The sequence below is a fragment of the Rana temporaria genome, chromosome 10 (genome assembly GCF_905171775.1).
Source record: "Rana temporaria chromosome 10, aRanTem1.1, whole genome shotgun sequence".
In the NCBI taxonomy this organism is placed as follows: domain Eukaryota; kingdom Metazoa; phylum Chordata; class Amphibia; order Anura; family Ranidae; genus Rana; species Rana temporaria.
The window spans coordinates 8,231,157-8,253,191 of record NC_053498.1 but is presented as its reverse complement, the minus strand read 5'-3'; the positions used below and the strand labels follow the sequence as shown (position 1 = coordinate 8,253,191).

At 48.8% G+C, this 22,035-nt stretch overlaps 1 protein-coding gene across 1 annotated transcript in view; it reads left to right on the top strand.

Annotated features, from left to right (window-relative positions):
- The first annotated feature begins 2,557 nt into the window (after positions 1-2,557).
- The window catches only part of LOC120915968, a 21,963-nt gene continuing 2,485 nt past the window's right edge, over positions 2,558-22,035 (top strand). The window contains exons 1-4 of the mRNA XM_040326810.1: positions 2,558-2,777; positions 9,594-9,667; positions 12,449-12,817; positions 17,645-17,917. Coding sequence (XP_040182744.1) covers positions 9,607-9,667; positions 12,449-12,817; positions 17,645-17,917 — 703 coding nt within the window. The 5' untranslated portion in view covers positions 2,558-2,777; positions 9,594-9,606. The remainder of the gene's footprint in view (positions 2,778-9,593; positions 9,668-12,448; positions 12,818-17,644; positions 17,918-22,035) is intronic.

Sequence of the window (22,035 nt, the reverse complement as noted above, 5' to 3'; positions counted from 1 at the left end):
AAATCCATGGTGGTGGAAGATAACCAAAGCTTAGGTTGGCCAAATCCATGGTGGTGGAAGATAACCAAAGCTTACGCTGGCCAAATCCATGGTGGTGGAAGATAACCAAAGCTTACGCTGGAAAAATCCATGGTGATGGAAGATAACCAAAGCTTACCCTGGCCAAATCCATGGTGGTGGAAGATAACCAAAGCTTACGCTGGACAAATCCACGGTGGTGGAAGATAACCAAAGCTAAGGCTGGCCACACCCATGGTGATGGAAGATAACCAAAGCTTACGCTGGCCAAATCCATGGCGGTGGAAGATAACCAAAGCTTAGGCTGGCCAAATCCATGGTGATGGAAGACAACCAAAGCTTACGCTGGACAAATCCATGGTGGTGGAAGATAACCAAAGCTTAGGTTGGCCAAATCCATGGTGATAAAAGATAACCAAAGCTTAGGCTGGCCAAATCCATGGTGATGGAAGATAACCAAAGCTTAGGTTGGCCAAATCCATGGTGATAGAACATAACCAAAGCTTAGGCTTTGGCTATCTTATTCAATTTCCTTTGGTTTGACCTTCAACTATGTAGTGCAAGGACCTACCTGATTGCATACAAATTTAATAGTTTAGGTTTGACGTCCTATTATATGGTTTTGGTAAATCTAAAGGAAAATTGTATAATATGTAATATAGCCAGCCTTAGTATGGCTGCTTCACCCAGGGGCCAGGACAAGGAGTGGGCACTGTGTTATAATGTGAGATGGGGGGACAAGGAGATGGGGGGGTGTACTATTGTTGGGTGGGGGAATTTGCGGGGCAGAAGGGGGTAAGGATTGTTCTAGGATTTCCTGTTCTTGGAGGGGGGGGTGATAGGAAAGGTGATTTCTGTTGGGAGGGGGAAGAGGATTCGTGCTAGTAGGGGGGTTTGGGGTGTTTGTGCTAGAAGAGGTGCTATGGTGGAGGGGGGAGGAGATTTTTACTAGGAGGGGAATTTTGGAGGGGGGGGGGGGTTGTGCTGGGAGTGGGGATTCAGTGTAGGTGGGGGAAGGGGGGTGGGAAGGATGGACCTTGCTTTGTGTACTGGTGCGCAGTCATGTTGGAACAGGAAGGGGCCGTCCCCAAACTGTTCCCACAAAGTTGTGAGCATGAAATTGTCCAAAATGTCTTGGTATGCTGACGCCTTAAGAGTTCCCTTCACTGGAATTAGGGGGACAAGCCCAACCCTTGAAAAACAACCCCCCCCCCCACACCATAATCCCCCCTCCACCAAATGGTTTGGACCAGCGTACAAAGCAAAGTCCATAAAGACATGGATGAGTGAGTTTGGGGTGGAGAACCTTGACTGGCCTGACCTCAACCTGAGAGAACACCTTTGAGATGAATTCGAGCCAAGCCTTCTCAATCCAACATCAGTGCCCGACCTCACAAATGCCCTTCTGGAAGAATGGTCAAACATTCCCATAGACACCCTCCTAAACCTTGTGGACGGCCTTCCCAGAAGAGTTGAAGCTGTTATAGCTGCAAAGGGGCGGGGCCAACTCAATATTGAACCCAACGGACCAAGACTGGGACGCCATTAAAGTTCATGTGCGTGTAAAGGCAGGCTTCCCAATAATTTTGGTAATATATAGCTGGATTCCGAGAGAGATACGTCAGCGTATCAGTAGATACACCGACGTAACTCTGAATCTGCGCCGTCCTAAATGTAAGCGTATTCTGGAAACCAGATACGCTTAAATTAGGCTAAGATAAGAGCGACGTAAGTCTCCTACGCCATCGTATCTTAGGGTGCAATATTTACGCTGGCCGCTAGGTGGCGCTTCCGTTGAGTTCGGCGTAGAATATGTAAATGACTAGATACGCCGATTCACGAACGTACGTGTGCCCGTCGCAGTAAAGATATCCCGTTTCCGTAAGAGAAACGCCGCGTAAAGATAAAGCAGCCCCCTAGATGGCGTCGCCAATGTTAAGTATGGCCGTCGTTCCTGCGTCGAAATTTGAAATTTTTACGTTGTTTGCGTAAGTCGTCCGTGAATGGGGCTGGACGTAATTTACGTTCATGTCGAAACCAATACTTCCTTGTGGCGTACTTTGGAGCAATGCACACTGGGATACGTACATAAAAACGTGATTGACGTGAAAAACGTCAATCACGTCGGGTCACCAAACATTTACATAAAACACGCCCCCCCATCCTCATTTGAATTAGGCGCGCTTACGCCAACCACATTTACGCTACGCCGCCGTAAGTTAGAAGGAAAGTACTTTGTGAATACAGTACTTGCCTCTCTGACTTAAGGCGGCGTAGCGTAAATACGATACTCTACGCTGCCTTAAAGATGCGCGCCCTACCTGAATCCAGCCAATAGTGTGTGTTTCGTTTTGTGCAAGGCAGAAGCTGGAAAATCCCTACGGGGGAACCTCTTGTAAAACTCTTTAGTACTTTACCATTTGACGCCGGATCTCTCACACCACACATGAATATAACATTGTCCTTGGTGGGTAGATCTCCCATCACTTGAGTGTAACTCTCCCCAAGAGGGACAAGGACAGCAAAGAAATCTCCAACCCTTCCACGCTCCGTCCAAAAGGGCATAAAAAACCTTTTAGTATTCACCTGTATTGTTTTCTGAACATTCGTTACATAACCACGTCCTGGTCAAAGTACCAATCAGCACCCGGCGCTCAGACTTCCTCCAGAGACCCCGTGTCTCATGTCACAGTATAAGAAGACAAACCACAAGCCTTCCGAGACGAGACACAACCTACCATACCGGATACAACGACCGGGTAAGACTGAGAATCACCCCATTTTTATTTCTTTTTTGGTAAAACTTTTATCGAGGAAATTAGAAAGTTACATTGAGTCAAAAGTCATACCGATCGGAAAAGAACGTACGAGGCAGTTACTTCCTGAGATTGGAGAACATTGGTTGGGAGATCACTCTATATCAGGACGTTTCTTCGGCAGTGCCTTAACCCCTTCAGCCCCCGGACCATTTGGCTGGCCAAAGACCAGAGCACTTTTTGCGATTCGACGCTGCTTCGCTTTAACTGACAATTGCGCGGTCGTGCGACGTGGCTCACAAACAAAATTGATGTCCTTTTTTTCCCACAAATAGAGCTTTCCTTTGGTGGTATTTGATCACCTCAGCGATTTTTAATTTTTTTGCGCTATAAACAAAAATAGAGCGACAATTCTGAAAAAAATGCAATGGGGTAGATTCAGGAAGCTTTTACGGCGGCGTATCTCCAGATACGCCGCCGTAATATTAAATCTGCGCCGGCGTATTGTTACGCCGATTCTCAAAGGCAGATACGCTAAAAAAATAGGCTTCCTCCGCCGACGTAACTTGAATGCGGCGGCGTAGAATTGTGTGCAATATTACGTTGGCCGCTAGGGGCGCTTCCGTTGTTTTTGGCGTAGAATATGCAAATTACCTAGATACGCCGATTCACAAACGTACGTACGGCCGTGCAATTTATTTACGTTGTTTACGTTAGGCTTTTTCGGCCTAAGGCTGCTCCTGCTATTAGGAGGCGCAGCCAATGTTAAGTATGGACGTCGTTCCCGCTTCGAAATTTGAATTTATTACCTCGTTTGCGTAAGTCGTTCGCAAATAGGGCTGGACGTAATTTACGTCCACGTCGAAAGCAATGACGATTTGCGTTGGAATTTCGAGCATGCGCACTGGGATTTTTTGGGAATTTCGAGCATGCGCCGTTCGTAAAAAACGTAAAATACGGTGGTCAACCTAATTTAAATAAAACACGCCCCCCTCAACATCATTTGAATGACGCGCGCTTACGCCGGCCCCATTTACGCTACGCGGCCGTAAGTTAGGAGGCAAGTGCTTTGTGAATACAGCACTTGCCTCTCAAACTTACGGCGGCACAGTGTAAATACGATACGCTGCGCCGCCGTAAGAAGGGGCGCAGCTACCTGAATCCAGCCCATTATTTTTTACTTTTTTGCTATAATAAATATCCCCCAAAAATATATAAACAAAACATATTTTTCTTCCTCAGTTTAGGCCGATACGTATTCTTCTACATATTTTTGGTAAAAAAAAATGTATTGATAGGTTTGCGCAAAAGTTATAGCGTCTACAAAATAGGGGATAGTTTTATGGTATTTTTATTTTTTTTTTATTTTTTTTACTAGTAATGGCGACGATCAGCGATTTTTATCGCAACATTATGGCGGTTCTTCCTCTCCGTGAGACGATCGCAGGACTACCAGCAGACATCGAGTCCGCGGGACCAGCGGTCGGACTCACGGAGCTCGCAGCGGGCACGCGCGCGCCCACAATGCCGCGTCTTAAAGGCGACGTACAGGGTACGTTAATCTGTAGCAGTTAAGGGTTTCTTAAATGGTGCCTTCAGGTTTCTTCAGGGGTGCCCTGGCAAAATGCCCCAAAATTTCCCCAAATTTTTATACAAGCCGGTGAGTGGATGAAACCTGCCTTTTATAGTTACACAAAGCCACAGGTTTTCATTGTACACCATTACAACCAGGGCCGCCATCAGGAAACATGGGAGAACCGGGGGGGGTGCTGCCGCCTCAAATTGAAAAGCGGGGGGCTACCGCCTCAAATTGAAAAGCGGGGGGCTGCCGCCTCATATTGAAAAGCAGGGGGAGCTGCCGCCGCTAAGTGAGAAGCAGGGGGCTGTGAAAAAAAAATATATATATATATATATACATATATATATAAATTATTTTATTATAAAAAAAATTAAGGGGGGGGGGGTTGTGCCATGGGGACCTCTGGGCCCTTTAAAAAAAAAAAAATATATATATATATATATATATATATATATATATATATATATATATATATATATAAAGGGGGTTGCCATATGGGGCCCTGGGGACCTCTGGGCCCTTTAATAATAATAAAAAATATATATATATATATAAAAAAAAAAAATACATTTAAAAAATAAATAAGAGGGGGGTTACCATCCGGGCCCCTGGGGACCTCCGGGCCCCTTACAGGTGTACTGTCTGTACCCCCCTGATGGCGGCCCTGATTACAATCTTTTAGCTGACAACCTTCTAATTTGCGCCATCGTAAGTCCTAATCTGGCCCGGCGTATCTATGCGACTGTTTCTTAGAATCAGTTACGCATAGATACCCATTAGATCTGACAGGCGTAAGGCTCTTACGCGGTCAGATCTTAGATGCAATATTTTTTCCCGCCGCTAGGTGTCGCTGACGTAGTTTTCCCCGTCGTCTATGCAAATTAGCTATTTACGCGAGATTCCCGAACGTACGCGCGGTCGACGCAGTGAATTTACGACGTTTCCGTAGCATTTGCGACGCGTAAAGTTGCCCCTGCTATATGAGGGGCAACCAATGTTAAGTATGGCCGCCGTTCCCGCGTCGAAATTTTACGTCGTTTGCGTAACTCGTCCGTGAATAGGGCTGGACGCCATTTACGTTCACGTCGAAACCAATGACGTCCTTGCGACGTCATTTAGCGCAATGCACGTCTGGAAATTTTAGGGACGGCGCATGCGCATTAGGTTCGGCGCGGGAACGCGCCTAATTTAAATGCACTACGCCCCCTAGACAGATCATTTGAATTACGCGGGCTTGCGCCGGGGGATTTACGTTACGCCGCCGCAACTTTACAGGCAAGTGCTTTGTGAATCAAGCACTTGCCCGTAAAACTTGCGGCGGCGTAACGTAAACGAGATACGTTACGCCCGCATAGTTTTACGCCAGGATACGAGAATCTGGCCCTGAGTTGTTGTTTTTTTGGAAAAAAAAATATGTAAAAATAAAAAAAAATAAAAAAGTTTTGTTAAAAAATTTAATAAATAAGTAATTTTTCTCCTTCAACGATGTGAGCTGATGAGGCTGCACTAATGGACACTGATGAGACTGCACTGGTGGGCGCTGATGAGATGGCACTGATGGGCATTGATAAGATGGCACGGATGGGCAATGATGAGGCTGCCCTGATGGGCACTGATGAGGTGGCACTAATATGCAGCACTAATGGGCGCTAACAGACTGCACATATGGGCACTGATGAAGTGGCACTGATGACGGGGCACTAATATGCAGCACTGATAAATGGCCCTTATGGCCACTGATAGGTGACACGGCTAGGCACTGATAAGGTGGCACTGATGAGGGGGCACTAATATGCAGCACTGATATGTAGCACTGATGACCACTGATAGGTGGCACTGATGGGCATGGAGAGGTGGCACTGATGGAAATGCCTGGTCTTGAAGGGGTTAATAACATAAATAGTTTTAAAAATATATTTATTATAGAAAAGTACTATTTATAAACGTATAGCGTTAGTATCAGGATTGTTTCTTGTAGAAGGAAACACTTTCACATCCCGTTGGGTGTCCACAATTTTGGGGGGGGGGGGGGGGGAGTTCCTCTATTTGTGCGGTTTTTGTTCCTCTTTCTATTCTCAGCCAAAATCTAGCTGTGATTGGGTGACAACATTATTTTTTATCTTCCGCAATTCTTATTCGGAATGTCTCGCACTTTTAGAGCGCCTCCCGAGTGAAAAACGGAGAACGACAAATTCAGTCTTAAAGCTGAACAAAGAAATCTACGTATCAAACGTTTGTTCAACCAAACTCGCCACATCCTCTGTTATATAATTATTATCTTGTAGGCGCCATCTAGTGGGCAAAATTTCTGTTTTCTTCCGGGATGAGGTATTTAACCACTTGCTTACCGGGCACTTAGGGCCAGATTCACAGTGGAGATACGACGCCGTATCTCTGTTTCTATCTATGTGACTGGTTCATAGAATCAGTTACGCATAGATAGCCAGAAGATCCGACAGGTGTAATTGTTTTACACTGTCGGATCTTAGGATGCAGTACCGCGGCCGCCGCTGGGGGGAGTTTGCGTCGTAAACCAGCGTCGGGTATGCAAATTAGGAGTTACGGCGATCCACGACGTTTTTTTGCGTTCGCTACGTCGCTGCTAGTCTAGTTTCCCGTCGCAAAGTTAGTCGTCGTTTTAGCTGCCCTAACTTTACACAGCCCACGTATGTGCTGTACAAAGTATGGCCGTCGTTCCCGCGTCAGAAATTTAAAAATGTTTCCTTCTTGCGTAAGACGTCCGAGAATACGGAAGTACGCTACGCACGTCGCCGTTCGAAAAAATGACGTCACTTCGCGCAAAGCACGGCGGGAAATTCAAAAGGGAGCATGCGCAGTAGGTCCGGCGCGGGAGCGCGCCTAATTTAAATGGCACACGCCCCTTTGAATTACGCGGGCTTACGCCGGAGGCCGCCGGGTGGAAGTTTTCTCGCAAGTGCTTTGTGAATCAGGCACTTGCGATGAAAACTTGCGGCGGTGTAACGTATCTACAATACGTTACGCCGCCGCGATTCTACGTGAATCTGGGCATTAAAACCCCTCCTGTCGGACCAATGTTCAGCTTTCAGCGCTGAAGCACTTTGAATGACAATTGCGCGGTCGTACAACGCTGTACCCAAATGACATTTTTATAAATTTCCCCACAAATAGAGCTTTTCTTTTGGTGGTATTTGATCACCTCTGCGGTTTTGATTTTTTGTTTAAAAAATTTAAAAAGATCGAATTAAAAAAAATATATATATATTTTTTTTTTATATTTTGTTATAAAATGTTGCAAATTTGGTAATTTTTCTTCTTCATTGATGTGTGCTGATGAGGCTGCACTGATGGGCACGATAGGCTGCACTGATGGGCACCGATAGGCTGCACTGATGGGCACAGATTAGTGGGACTGATAGGTGGCACTGGTGGGCACTGATAGGCGGCACTGGTGAACACTGATAGGCGGCACTGGTGGGCACTGTAAGGTGGCACTGAGAGGTGGCACTGATGGGTGGCACTGGTGGGCACTGAGAAGTGGCACTAATAGGTAGCACTGATAGGTGGAACTGATAGCTGGCAGTGATAGGCACTGAGGGGTGGCAGTGATGGGCACTGATGGGTGGCAATGATGGGCACTGATACGCACTGGTCGGTTATACTGATAGGCAGCACTGCTAGATGGCACTGATGAGGCACTGATTGGCACCACTGGTGGGCATTGATAGGTGGCACTCATGGACATTGATAGGTGGCACTGTGGGCACTAGTAGGTGGTAATAGCAGGGGGTACTGATTGGCACAGATGAGGCAGAATTGCCTGTTCCTCTTCGGGACCGATGTCCCTTGCACATAAGCCGGTGATTGGCCTTTTTTTCCTCCTCACGCTCTCTGCGTGAGAAGAAGAAAAAAAAAAGATTACCAAGCTTTTGTTCATCATTGGCTGACAGCTTGATCACGTGGTAAGGGGGTCGGGATCGGTGATCACCGAGTCTCAGTGTCTTGGTGATCACAGCGCGTGGCACACATGCCCTGCAGGCATAGGTTCTAATAGTTGAATAGCGGGCGCAACGCTATGCGTTCGCTGTTCCCTCAGCTGTGTGTTAGCAAAGCGAAGGAATGCTGACCCGCCTCTCGGCCAATCTGGTGAACCGGGTCTGTGTTACCTGTCACTTGATTGGCTGAAAGGACAGACGCTGTGATTGGATGCCTATCAGGCGTCCAATCATAGGAGAGGAGGAGTGGGCAGGAGAAGAGAAGACATTGAGGAAGAAATGGAGGACACCGCTCGCCGCCTGCCACCATCACCTGCTGCCCACCCGAGACAAGGTAAGGGCCGGGCAGACGGCGGGCGGGCAGGGGGCTCAGTGGCAGCACTTGGGGCACAGTGGCAGCACTTGGGGCACACTGGCAACATTTGGGGCACAGTGGCAGTACTTGGGGCACAGTGGCAATATTAGAGGCACAGTGGCAGCGTTTTGTGGGCACAGTGGCAGCACTTGGGGCACAGTGGCAATATTAGAGGCACAGTGGCAGCGTTTGATGGGCACAGTGGCAGCATTTGGGGCACACTGGCAACATTTGGGGCACAGTGGCAGCGTTTGCTGGGCACAGCGGCAGCATTCGGGGCATAGTGGCAGCGTTTTCTGGGCACAGTGGCAGCATTCGGGGCATAGTGGCAGCGTTTGCTGGGCACAGTAGTAGCATTTGATTGGCACAGTGGCTGCGTTTGATGGTCACAGTGGTAAGGAAAAGGGTCAATAAATTATAAATCTACTGGCTCCTTTCCCTGCTCTCTATCCTGAAACATTCCCCTGGGTGCCCACAGCAGCTGCCAGCAGGAGAGTAGAGGAGGGAAAGCCAGCAGCGCTGCGGGGGAAAGGGGCACACAGGGGGGGGGGGGCCGGGCAGCAGATGGAAGGTGTGCATGTGCTAAACCCAATCACATGTAGTGAAAATGGAGGGTGAAGCTGGCAGCATTGCAGGGGAAGGCAGAAGAGGTTTGGTGTCTACAAGACAGTACAGCCAGCCCCCCTGCTCATCAGGTGCCCGGGCCCCCCTTTTGAACTGATGGGGCCCGGGCCCAGTACAGGAGGGCTGGCTGTACTGCCTTATTAGGGCCCTCAGGTGAAAGGGTCCTTATTACCTACTTTACCAAGAAAAATATGCTCTGTGATTCCGTAACTGAAACTTTCAGTATGAGTAATTCCTGCGCATGAAATGTCCATATAAGACGTGTCCTTCTTCTTCTTCTATATCAGGCCACAGAGAAGAATGCCGAGGAAATCCATGGCGTCTCTGAACCTCCTTGCTCTACTTTTCCTCTCATATTTCTGTAAGTAGAAATTTAAGTTAGGGTGATATTATGTATTGGGCAACTAAATAAGTTGTAGTCCAAGTGTTGGAGGCGGGCCGGCCTCTTCTTCAGGTTTTCCTATGTCATAGGGGCAGAGCTTTTTTTCTCAGAAAATAGGTGCAGGAACTCAACCACGACCCCGTTCAGATTTCACAAACAGTAGGAGGGTCTTAAAGGGGCATTAAATACCAGGATTGCATTACATACAGAGTGCAGAGTTCAGGGGGTTACACACAGAGTGCAGAGCTGTCACTTGTAAACACAGAAACCAGACTTCTGTGTTTACGAGTGATTGTGGTGAGCAGGCACCAAAGGGTCTGAGCCAGAGATGGTGGAACTGAGTTCCCCCAAGTTCCCCCTGAAAAAAAGCCTTGCATAGGGGGCTCCAGAGTTTGTGTCTGTTATGGGGGAGAGCAACCCATTTTCTCAGGATTTAAGGTGGAATTTCACCTGAAAGTTTAAGCCTCTTTGCTTGCTCCCCCTTACGCTTTTTTGCTTCCTCTGTCCTTCTCTTTAACCTTTGGATATTTATTTGGATGGGACCTGGTTTTCACAGGTTTTCTCTCTCTCCCCCCTCCCCCATATCTCTCCCCCCCTACCCTCCCTCCCCCTCTCTCTCTCTCTCTCTCTCTCTCCCTCTCCCTCTCCCTCTCCCTCTCCCCCTCCCTTCTCTTCTCTTTCCTCCTCTCCCCCATCTCTCTCTCCTTCTCTCTCTCTCTCCCCCTTTCTTCCTCTCCTTACCCTCTCCCCCCCCCTCTCTCTCTCTCTCTTCTCCCTCTCTCTCTCCCCTCTTTCCCTCTCTCTCCTCTTCTTTCCTCCTCTCCCACATCTCTCTCTCCTTCTCTCTCTCCCCCTTCTCCCTCTCTCTCTCTCTCTCTCTCTCCCTTTCTTCCTCTCATTCCCCTCTCCCTCTCTTCTCCCTCTCTCTCTCCCTTCTCCCTCTCTCTCTCCCCCTCTTTCCCTCTCTCTCTCCCCTCTTTCCCTCTCTCTCCCTCTCCTCTTCTTTCCTCCTCTCCCACATCTCTCTCTCCTTCTCTCTCTCCCCCTTCTCCCTCTCTCTATCTCTCTCTCTCTCTCCCTTTCTTCCTCTCATTCCCCTCTCCCTCTCTTCTCCCTCTCTCTCTCTCCCCCCTCTCTCTCTTCTCCCTCTCTCTCTCTCTCCCCCCTCTTTCCCTCTCTCTCTCTCCTCTTCTCTTTCCTCCTCTCCCCCAACTCTCTCCTTCTCTCTCTCCCCCCTTTTCTCCCTCTCATTCCCCTCTCCCCATCTCTCTCCCTCTCGTCTTCCCTTCTTTTTCCTCCTCTCCCCCATCTCTCTCTCCTTCTCTCTCTCCCCCTTATCCCTCTCTCTCTCCCCCCCCTTACTTCTTCTCATTCCCCTCTCCCCCCTCTCTCTCTCTCTCCCAATTCTTTCTCTCTCTCTCTCTCTCTCTCTCTCTCTCTCTCTCGCCGATCTTTCCCTCTCCCCCCCCTCTCTCTCCACTCTGTCTCTCTCCCCTCTTTCCCTCTCCCCTCTTTCCCTCCCTCTCCCCTCTTCCCCTCTCTCTCTCCCCTCTTGTCCTCTCTCTCCCCCTTCTCCCTCTCTCTCCCCCCTTTCTTCCTCTCATTCCCCTCTCCCCCTCTCTCTCCCCCCTCTCTCCCCTCTTTCCCTCTCTCTCCCCCTCTTTCTCTCTCTCTCTCTCTCTCCCCTCTTTCCCTCTCTCTCTCTCTCTCTCTCTCTCTCTCCCCTCTTTCCCTCTCTCTCCCCCTTCTCCCTCTCTCTCCCCCTTCTCCCTCTCTCTCCCCCTTCTCCCTCTCTCTCCCCCTTCTCCCTCTCTCCCCCCTTTCTTCCTCTCATTCCCCTCTCCCCCTCTCTCTCCCCCTTCTCCCTCTCCCCCCTCTTTCCCTCTCTCTCCCCCTCTTTCTCTCTCTCTCTCTCCTCTTCTCCCTCTCTCTCCCCCTTCTCCCTCTCTCTCCCCCCTTTCTTCCTCTCATTCCCCTCTCCCCCTCTCTCTCCCCCTTCTCCCTCTCCCCCCTCTTTCCCTCTCTCTCCCCTCTTTCCCTCTCTCTCTCCCCCCTATTCCCCTCTCTCTCTCCCCCTTCTCCCTCTCTCTCCCCCCTTTCTTCCTCTCATTCCCCTCTCCCCCTCTCTCTCTCCCCCTTCTCCCTCTCCCCCCTCTCCCCCTCTTTCCCTCTCTCCCCCTCTCTCTCTCCCCTCTTTCCCTCTCTCTCCCTCTCCTCTTCTCTTTCCTCCTCTCCCCCATCTCTTTCACCTTCTCTCTCCCCCTTTCTCCCTCTCATTCCCCTCTCTCTCTCTCTCTCTCTCTCTCTCTCTCTCTCTCTCTCTCTCTCTCTCTCTCTCCCCCCCTCTCTCTCCCTCTCTCCTATCTTTCCCCCTCTCTCCCCCCCCCCACTCCCCTCTCTCCCTCTCATTCCCCTCTCTCTCTCTCTCTCCCTCTCCCCCCTCTCTCCTATCTTTCCCCCTCTCTCCCCACCCCCCACTCCCCTCTTTCCCTCTCTCTGAAGTCAATGCGGAACAAATAATCTTCCTTTCCATTGACTTCTATGGGGAAACTCGCTTTGATATGCGAGTGCTTTGCATTACGAGCGTTCTCCTGGATCGGATTATCCTCGTAATCCGAGGTCCCTCTGTATTTGTATTTACACCTTTTGTTTAGGTGAGCCTGGAATGCGTTTAGCTAAATAAACCCGAATGGGCTATAAAGCTTTGTTGCCCTTCATGCCCTTTGTCACCTCTACTAACCGGATGTCTTCATCCTGCAGGCTTCGGGGATTGTGCCATAAGCTTGGAACAGCCTTCGATTTTGTTCGCCGCCGTTGGCTCCACCATCGATTTAAACTGCCACCTTAAAAGCGATGAGCAGTTGACGCGGATCAACCTGTACTGGTTTAGAATAGGACTAAATGGAACGTTAAAGAAGTACCTGTACCCTCCACGGGCCGTGCCCAGCAGCAGCATCAGCAGAGCATCTTCAATCAGTCTTCTTCACCCCAATCATTCTACAGACATGTCCTTGAGTGTGTCTAACCTGACGCTCGCCCACACGGACACCTACGTATGTCACGTGTCCCTGGTGGTCGGGATGAACAATAGCGCAGTGTCAGGGAGCGGGACCTTTCTTCTTGTGCACGGTAAGCATGCTGAAGCAGGATTTCCTGTTTTAGGGTGGCAACGCTCACTCGCTGCACTGTGTCTATGGAGGGGCAGTGTTACCACCCTAGGACAGGAAGTGTGGAGACCAGGGCAGGGTGGCTTTGTTCCTACATACAGTGGGACTAAGGCAGGGTGGCTACGATTCTACTTACAAACTGAAAGATTATGAAAAATACTAAAAAAAAAAAAACATCAATTTCACCCACTGTGCCCATCAAATGCAGCTGCTGTGCCCATCAAATGCAGCTACTGTGCCCATTAATTGCAGCCACTGTGCCCATCAATTGCAGCCACTGTGCCCATCAATTGCAGCCACTGTGCTCATCAATTGCAGCCACTGTGCTATCATATGCAGCCACTGTGCCCATCAATTGCAGCCACTGTGCCCATCAAATGCAGCCACTGTGCTCATCAATTGCAGCCACTGTGCTATCATATGCAGCCACTGTGCCCATCAATTGGAACCACTGTTCCCATCAAATGCAGCCACTGTGCTCATCAATTGCAGCCGCTGTGCCCATCAAATGCAGCCGCTGTGTCCATCAAATGCAGCTACTGTGCCCATCAATTGCAGCCACTGTGCTCATCAAATGCAGCCACTGTGTTATCATATGCAGCCACTGTGCCCATCAATTGAAGCCACTGTGCCCATCAATTGCAGCCACTGTGCCCATCAATTGCAGCCACTGTGCCCATCAATTGCAGCCACTGTGCTCATCAAATGCAGCCACTGTGTTATCATATGCAGCCACTGTGCCCATCAATTGGAACCACTGTGCCCATCAATTTCAGCCACTGTGCCATCAATTGCAGCAACCGTGCCCATCAAATGCAGCCACTCTGTGCATCAATTGCAGCCACTGTGCCCATCAATTGCAGCCACTGTGCCCATCAATTGCAGCCACTGTGCTCGTCAAATGCAGCCACTGTGTTATCATATGCAGCCACTGTGCCCATCAATTGGAACCACTGTGCCCATCAATTTCAGCCACCGTGTCCATCAATTGCAGCCACTGTGCTCATCAATTTCAGCCGCTGTGCCCATCAAATGCAGCCACTGTGCTCATCAAATGCAGCCACTGTGCTCATCAAATACAGCCACTGTGCTCATCAATTGCAGCCACTGTGTTATCATATGCAGCCACCGTACCCATCAATTTCAGCCACCGTGTCCATCAATTGCAGCCTCTGTGCCCATCAAATGCAACCACTGTGCTCATCAATTGCAGCCACTGTGCCCATCAATTTCAGCCATCGTGTCCATCAATTGCAACCACTGTTCCCATCAAATGTAACCACTGTGACCCCGCCCTTTTTTATTTTTTTATAAAACATTTTTTTTTGTAAGGGGCCCAGAGGTCCCCAGGACCCCGGATGGCAACCCCCCCTTTTTTTTAATAATTTTTATTTAATGAATTATTTTTTTATTTTTTGTAAGGGGGCCAGAGGTCCCCAGGGCCCCTCCTCCGCTTCTCAACTTGCGGAACCCCCCCCCCCCCCTCTCGCTTCTCAATCCACGGCACCCCCCCAATTTTCTGGCACCCCCTGCCTCTAAATTCGCAGCGCCCCCCCTCCCGCCTATCAATCTGCGGCGGCAGCGTTCCCCCCCCCCCCGGTTCTCTGCTCCAGAAGCTGTGTAAGGGGCCCCAAAATATCCTGATGACGGGCCTGGCAGTCTGAATAACGTGTGGTTTCCCGCACTGCAATATAGTGAACCCGGGGTTAATGCAGGAAGGTGGTCAGATGGCGATCAATGACCACACCATACAAGACAGATGACAAGGATCAATAAGCAATATTTATAAAGTTGGGACCAAAACTGAAAGACGTGCGAGTTGTTCTTCTTCGCATGCCGGATGTGCAAGTCGAAGAAAACACCCGACCTTCCCCCGCAGGTTGCTGTGATGTGTGATCTATGGTTTCCTTCCCCTGCAAAAAAAAAGAAACACGTTACAAAGTAACTTTCCGACAAAAGAGATTGAAAACAAAGATGTAGAGATGTGTCAAGTCTTTCCATTCCTCCATCACCTGATACAGAACCCGGACCCTGAACCCAGACGTCTAAAATAACGTAGAAGAGCTGTTATCATCCAAACCAAAAATAGTCATTTCTATTAATAGCGCTGAACTTGTATGACCCGATTGACCTGATTGACCTGATTGACCCGATTGACCCGATTGACCTGATTGACCTGATTGACCCGATTGACCCGATTGACCTGATTGACCTGATTGGCACTCTATAAGATCTTTAACCACTTAAGACCCGGACCTTTATGCAGGTAAAGGACCCAGCCAGTTTTTGCGATTCGGCACTGCTTCGCTTTAACTGACAATTGCGCGGTCGTGCGACGTGGCTCCCAAACAAAATTGGCGTCCTTTTTTCCCCACAAATAGAGCTTTCTTTTGGTGGTATTTGATCACCTCTGCGGTTTTCATTTTTTGCGCTATAAACAAAAATAGAGCGACCATTCTGAAAAAAAATCTATATTTTTTACTTTTTGCTATAATAAATATCCCCCAAAAAATATATAAAAAAACGATTTTTTCCTCAGTTTAGGCCGATACGTATTCTTCTACTTATTTTTGGTAAAAAAAAATCGCAATAAGGGTTTATCGATTGGTTTGCGCAAAATTTATAGCGTTTACAAAATAGGGGATAGTTTTATTGCATTTTTATTAATATTTTTTTTTTTTACTACTAATGGCGGCGATCAGCGATTTTTTTTTCATGACTGCGGCATTATGGCGGACACTTCGGACAATTTTTACACATTTTTGGGACCATTGTCATTTTCACAGCGAAAAGTGCTATAAAAATGCACTGATTACTGTGAAAATTACAATTTCAGTTTGGAAGTTAACCACAAGGGGGCGCTTAAGGCGTTATGTGTGACCTCATATGTGTTTCTAACTGTAGGGGGGCGGGGCTGGACGTGTGACGCCATTGATCGTGTTTCCCTATATCAGGGAACACACGATCAATGACAGCGCCACAATGAAGAACAGGGAAAGCTGTGTTTAAACTCACCTCTCCCCGTTCTTCAGCTCCGGAGGGCCGATCGCGGGACGGAGCTTCGGAACGGGTCGCATGCACGCGCCAGCGCGACCCCACAGCTGGGCTTAAAGGGCCACGTACAGGTACGTGGATGTGCCCAGCCGTGCCATTCTGCCGACGTATATCAGCGTGAAGGGGTCCTTAAGTGGTTAAAACGGATTTCTGGGGATATGAAAAAATACACTATATTTCCAAAAGTATTGGGACGCCGGCCTTTACATTCACATGAACTTTTAGGCCGGATTCACACCGAGGGCATTTTTTGTGCTTTTTGCATTTTGCAGATTTGCACTACAGTCCATTTATCATGGTTTCCTATGGAATACGCTCTGTGGTGCAAATCTGCAAAATGCAAAAAGCACAAAAAATGCCCTAGGTGTGAATCAGGCCTTAGTCCGTAGGGTTCAACAGGGCCGCCATCAGGAATTATAGGGGCCCCTTATAAAAGCTTCAGGCATGGGCCCCCTGGAGCAGAGAACCGGGGGGAGGGGGGGTGCTGCCGCCTCAAATTAAGAAGCAGGGGGGTGCCGCCGCTAATTGAGAAGCGGGGGGGCATGAATCCATGAATTGAAAATTGGGGGGGGGGTTGCCTGGGGACCTCTGGGCCCCTTAAAAAAAATTATAAAAAAAAGGGGAGTAGCCACCCGGGGTCCTGGGGACCTCCGGGCCCTTTAGTAAAAAGAAAAAAGAATTAAAAAAAAAATATATATAAAAAAAAATGTTATAAGAAAAAAAAGGGGGGGCTGCCATCCGGGGCCCTGGGGACCTCCAAGCCCCTGTGGACCTCTGGGCCCTTTAATAAAAAATAAAAAATATATATATAAAAAACTAGTTAAAAACATTTTTTTTATAAAAAAAACATATAATAAAAAGGGGAATTGCCATCCAGGGCCCTGGGGACCTCTGGGCCCCTTACAAAACAAAATTATAAAAAAAAGGGGGGGGTAGCCATCCGGGGCCCTGGGGACCTCCGGGCCCTTTAATAAAAAGAAAAAAGAAGAAAGAAAGAAAGAAGAAAAAAAATATTATATAAAAAAAAAGGGGGGGGTTGCCATCCGGGGCCCTGGGTACCTCTGGTCCCTTTAATAAAAAATAAAAAAATATATATAAAAAAATAATTAAAAACATTTTTTTATAAAAAAATATATAAAAAAAGGGGGATTGCCACCCAGGGCCCTGGGGACCTCTGGGCCCTTTAATAAAAATTAATTTTTTTAATAAAAAAAAAGCAGGAGGTTGCCAGCCGGTTCCCTGGGGACCTCTGGGCCCTTTCATAAAAAAAAGGAGGTTGCCATCTGGGCCCCTGGGGACCTCCGGGCCCCTTACAGGTGTACTGCCTGTACCCCACTGATGGCGGCCCTGTGGTTGAATACTGAGTTGGCCCCGCCCTTTGCAGCTATAACAGCTTCAACTCTTCTGGGAAGGCCGTCCACAAGGTTTAGGAGTGTGTCTATGGGAATGTTTGACCATTCTTCCAGAAGCGCATTTGTGAGGTCAGGCACTGATGTTGGATGAGAAGGCCTGGCTCACAGTCTCCGCTCTAATTCATCCCAAAGGTGTTCTTTCAGGATGAGGTCAGGACTCTGTGCAGTCCGGTCAAGTTCCTCCACCCCAAACTCGCTCATCCATGTCTTTATGGACCTTGCTCTGTGCACTGGTGGGCAGTCATGTTGGAAAAAAAGTTGGTTTTCAATTGAACCCAGGCGTTCTTATTTTCCCTATTTATTTATTTTTGTCACCTCTACAGAACCTCTGGAAACCAGTCTCAATGAAAGCGACCTTACCTGTACAACAACCGTTCAGACCGTGACAGATGTGACTCTCGTCTGGGAACATGAGAATGATGTCACGTTGGGAGATCCCGGCTGGCTCGCCAATTCTGATCATTCCTATTGGATCAGTAACACCTTTCCCAACAGCACGTCCCTGTGCCACCCCCCGCAGAACCTAACCTTCACGTGTCACCTCCAATACAAGGGGACAGCTGTAGCGTCGAAAAGGATGGAAGTCACCTGTGCAGGTATGCTGACATCGGCGTGCACACAGGGTGCCTCGGGTGTGCCTGGGCACACCCTAATCCAGGGCTTGACAACCTGTCAATTACGATCTACCTGTCAATAATGGGCAGGTGACGGGGAGACCATGAATTTTCCTTTCAAGCCCCTGGGGAAAAAAAATTATATTAAAATAAATAAAATAATAAAAATATTATTATAATAAAATATAATACAAAATAATATTAAAAAAAAGCAATTAAAAAATAAAATAATAAAAAACGACTGTCATCATCCTCTGCTCTACTGACATCATCCTCTGCTCTACTGACATCATCCTCTGCTCTACTGACATCATCCTCTGCTCTACTGACATCATCCTCTGCTCTACTGACACCGTCCTCTGCTCTACTGACACCGTCCTCTGCTCTACTGACATCATCCTCTGCTCTACTGACACCGTCCTCTGCTCTACTGACATCATCCTCTGCTCTACTGACATCATCCTCTGCTCTACTGACATCGTCCTCTGCTCTACTGACACCGTCCTCTGCTCTACTGACATCATCCTCTGCTCTACTGACATCATCCTCTGCTCTACTGACACCGTCCTCTGCTCTACTGACACCGTCCTCTGCTCTACTGACATCATCCTCTGCTCTACTGACATCGTCCTCTGCTCTACTGACACCGTCCCCTGCTCTACTAACATCATCCTCTGCTCTACTGACACCGTCCTCTGCTCTACTGACATCATCCTCTGCTCTACTGACATTGTCCTCTGCTCTACTGACATCGTCTTCTGCTCTACTGACATCATCCTCTGCTCTACTGACATCATCCTCTGCTCTACTGACATCATCCTCTGCTCTACTGTCATCATCCTCTGCTCTACTGACATCGTCCTCTGCTCTACTGACATCGTCCCCTGCTCTACTAACATCATCCTCTGCTCTACTGACATCGTCCTCTGCTCTACTGACATCATCCTCTGCTCTACTGACATCATCCTCTGCTCTACTGACATCATCCTCTGCTCTACTGACATCGTCCTCTGCTCTACTGTCATCATCCTCTGCTCTACTGACATTGTCCTCTGCTCTACTGACATTGTCCTCTGCTCTACTGACATCATCCTCTGCTCTACTGTCATCATCATCTGCTCTACTGTCATCATCCTCTGCTCTACTGACATTGTCCTCTGCTCTACTGACATCATCCTCTGCTCTACTGTCATCATCCTCTGCTCTACTGACATCATCCTCTGCTCTACTGACATCATCCTCTGCTCTACTGTCATCATCCTCTGCTCTACTGACATCATCCTCTGCTCTACTGACATCATCCTCTGCTCTACTGACATCATCCTCTGCTCTACTGACACCGTCCTCTGCTCTACTGACACCGTCCTCTGCTCTACTGACATCATCCTCTGCTCTACTGACATCGTCCTCTGCTCTACTGACATCATCCTCTGCTCTACTGACACCGTCCTCTGCTCTACTGACATCATCCTCTGCTCTACTGACATCATCCTCTGCTCTACTGACACCGTCCTCTGCTCTACTGACACCGTCCTCTGCTCTACTGACATCATCCTCTGCTCTACTGACATCGTCCTCTGCTCTACTGACACCGTCCTCTGCTCTACTGTCATCATCCTCTGCTCTACTGACACCGTCCTCTGCTCTACTGACATCATCCTCTGCTCTACTGACATCGTCCTCTGCTCTACTGACATCATCCTCTGCTCTACTGACATCGTCCTCTGCTCTACTGACATCGTCCTCTGCTCTACTGACATAGTCCTCTGCTCTACTGACATCGTCCTCTGCTCTACTGACATCGTCCTCTGCTCTACTGACATCGTCCTCTGCTCTACTGACATCATCCTCTGCTCTACTGACATCATCCTCTGCTCTACTGTCATCGTCCTCTGCTCTACTGACATCGTCCCCTGCTCTACTGACATCGTCCTCTGCTCTACTGACATCGTCCTCTGCTCTTCTGACATCGTCCTCTGCTCTACTGACATCATCCTCTGCTCTACTGACATCATCCTCTGCTCTACTGACATCGTCCTCTGCTCTACTGACATCGTCCCCTGCTCTACTAACATCATCCTCTGCTCTACTGACATCATCCTCTGCTCTACTGACATCGTCCTCTGCTCTACTGACATCGTCCTCTGCTCTACTGACATAGTCCTCTGCTCTACTGACATCGTCCTCTGCTCTACTGACATCGTCCTCTGCTCTACTGTCATCGTCCTCTGCTCTACTGTCATCGTCCTCTGCTCTAATGACATCGTCCTCTGCTCTACTGTCATCGTCCTCTGCTCTACTGACATCGTCCCCTGCTCTACTGACATCGTCCTCTGCTCTACTGACATCGTCCTCTGCTCTACTGACATCGTCCTCTGCTCTACTGTCATCATCCTCTGCTCTACTGACATCGTCCTCTGCTCTACTGACATCGTCCTCTGCTCTACTGACATTGTCCCCTGCTCTACTGACATTGTCCTCTGCTCTACTGACATCGTCTTCTGCTCTACTGACATCATCCTCTGCTCTACTGACATCATCCTCTGCTCTACTGACATCATCCTCTGCTCTACTGTCATCATCCTCTGCTCTACTGACATCGTCCTCTGCTCTACTGACATCGTCCTCTGCTCTACTGACATCATCCTCTGCTCTACTGACATCGTCCTCTGCTCTACTGTCATCATCCTCTGCTCTACTGTCATCATCCTCTGCTCTACTGACATCGTCCTCTGCTCTACTGACATCGTCCCCTGCTCTACTAACATCATCCTCTGCTCTACTGACATCATCCTCTGCTCTACTGACATCGTCCTCTGCTCTACTGACATCGTCCTCTGCTCTACTGACATCATCCTCTGCTCTACTGACATCATCCTCTGCTCTACTGACATCGTCCTCTGCTCTACTGTCATCATCCTCTGCTCTACTGACATTGTCCTCTGCTCTACTGACATTGTCCTCTGCTCTACTGACATCATCCTCTGCTCTACTGTCATCATCCTCTGCTCTACTGACATTGTCCTCTGCTCTACTGACATCATCCTCTGCTCTACTGTCATCATCCTCTGCTCTACTGACATCATCCTCTGCTCTACTGTCATCATCCTCTGCTCTACTGACATCATCCTCTGCTCTACTGACATCATCCTCTGCTCTACTGTCATCATCCTCTGCTCTACTGACATCATCCTCTGCTCTACTGACATCATCCTCTGCTCTACTGACATCATCCTCTGCTCTACTGTCATCATCCTCTGCTCTACTGTCATCATCCTCTGCTCTACTGTCATCATCCTCTGCTCTACTGACATCATCCTCTGCTCTACTGACATCATCCTCTGCTCTACTGACATCATCCTCTGCTCTACTGACATCATCCTCTGATCTACTGACCTGTGGTGGCTGGTGTTTTTTTTTTTTTGGGGGGGGGGTGGCAAACAATTCACCCACAGCCATCCTTGACCCCCCCCCGTTTGGGTCACACCGTTTTTTGAAGCCAATTAGAGCCTCAGGCTCTAATCACTTGCTTCTAAAAAAAAAAAAACATTGTAATCCCTCTGGCTGGCGCCCTGCATTTAGATTAGGGGCCGGGTGCATGGATTAGGGGGGTGGCGCCCCTGCGCCCTGCACAGTGTTAATTTTGGCAGCAAATAAAGTGGAACTCCCGCTGATCGGAACCCTCCCCCCTCCGGTGTCACATTTGACACCTTTCAAGGGGGAGGGGGGTGCAGATACCTGTCAGGTATTTGCACCCACTTCCGGCCACACAGTCTCGGGTAAACTGCGGGCTTGATGTCACCTCCCCCCCCCCCGTTGTGTGCTGGGAACACCCAGCTCCCAGAACACAGCGGGAGCCAATCGGCAGACGTAGCGCGACTCGCGCATGCACCATAGGGGACCGGGCAGTGAAGCCGGAGCTCTTCACTTCCTGGTTCCCTCACTGAGGATGGCGGTGGGGGCAGCAGAGAGACAAGTGATCGCTCATCCTCTGCTGCGGACGGCGCTGGACTCCAGGACAGGTAAGTGTGCCGATAATAAAAGTCAGCAGCTGCAGTATTTGTAGCTGCTGGCTTTTAAAAAAAAAAAATTTCAGCGGA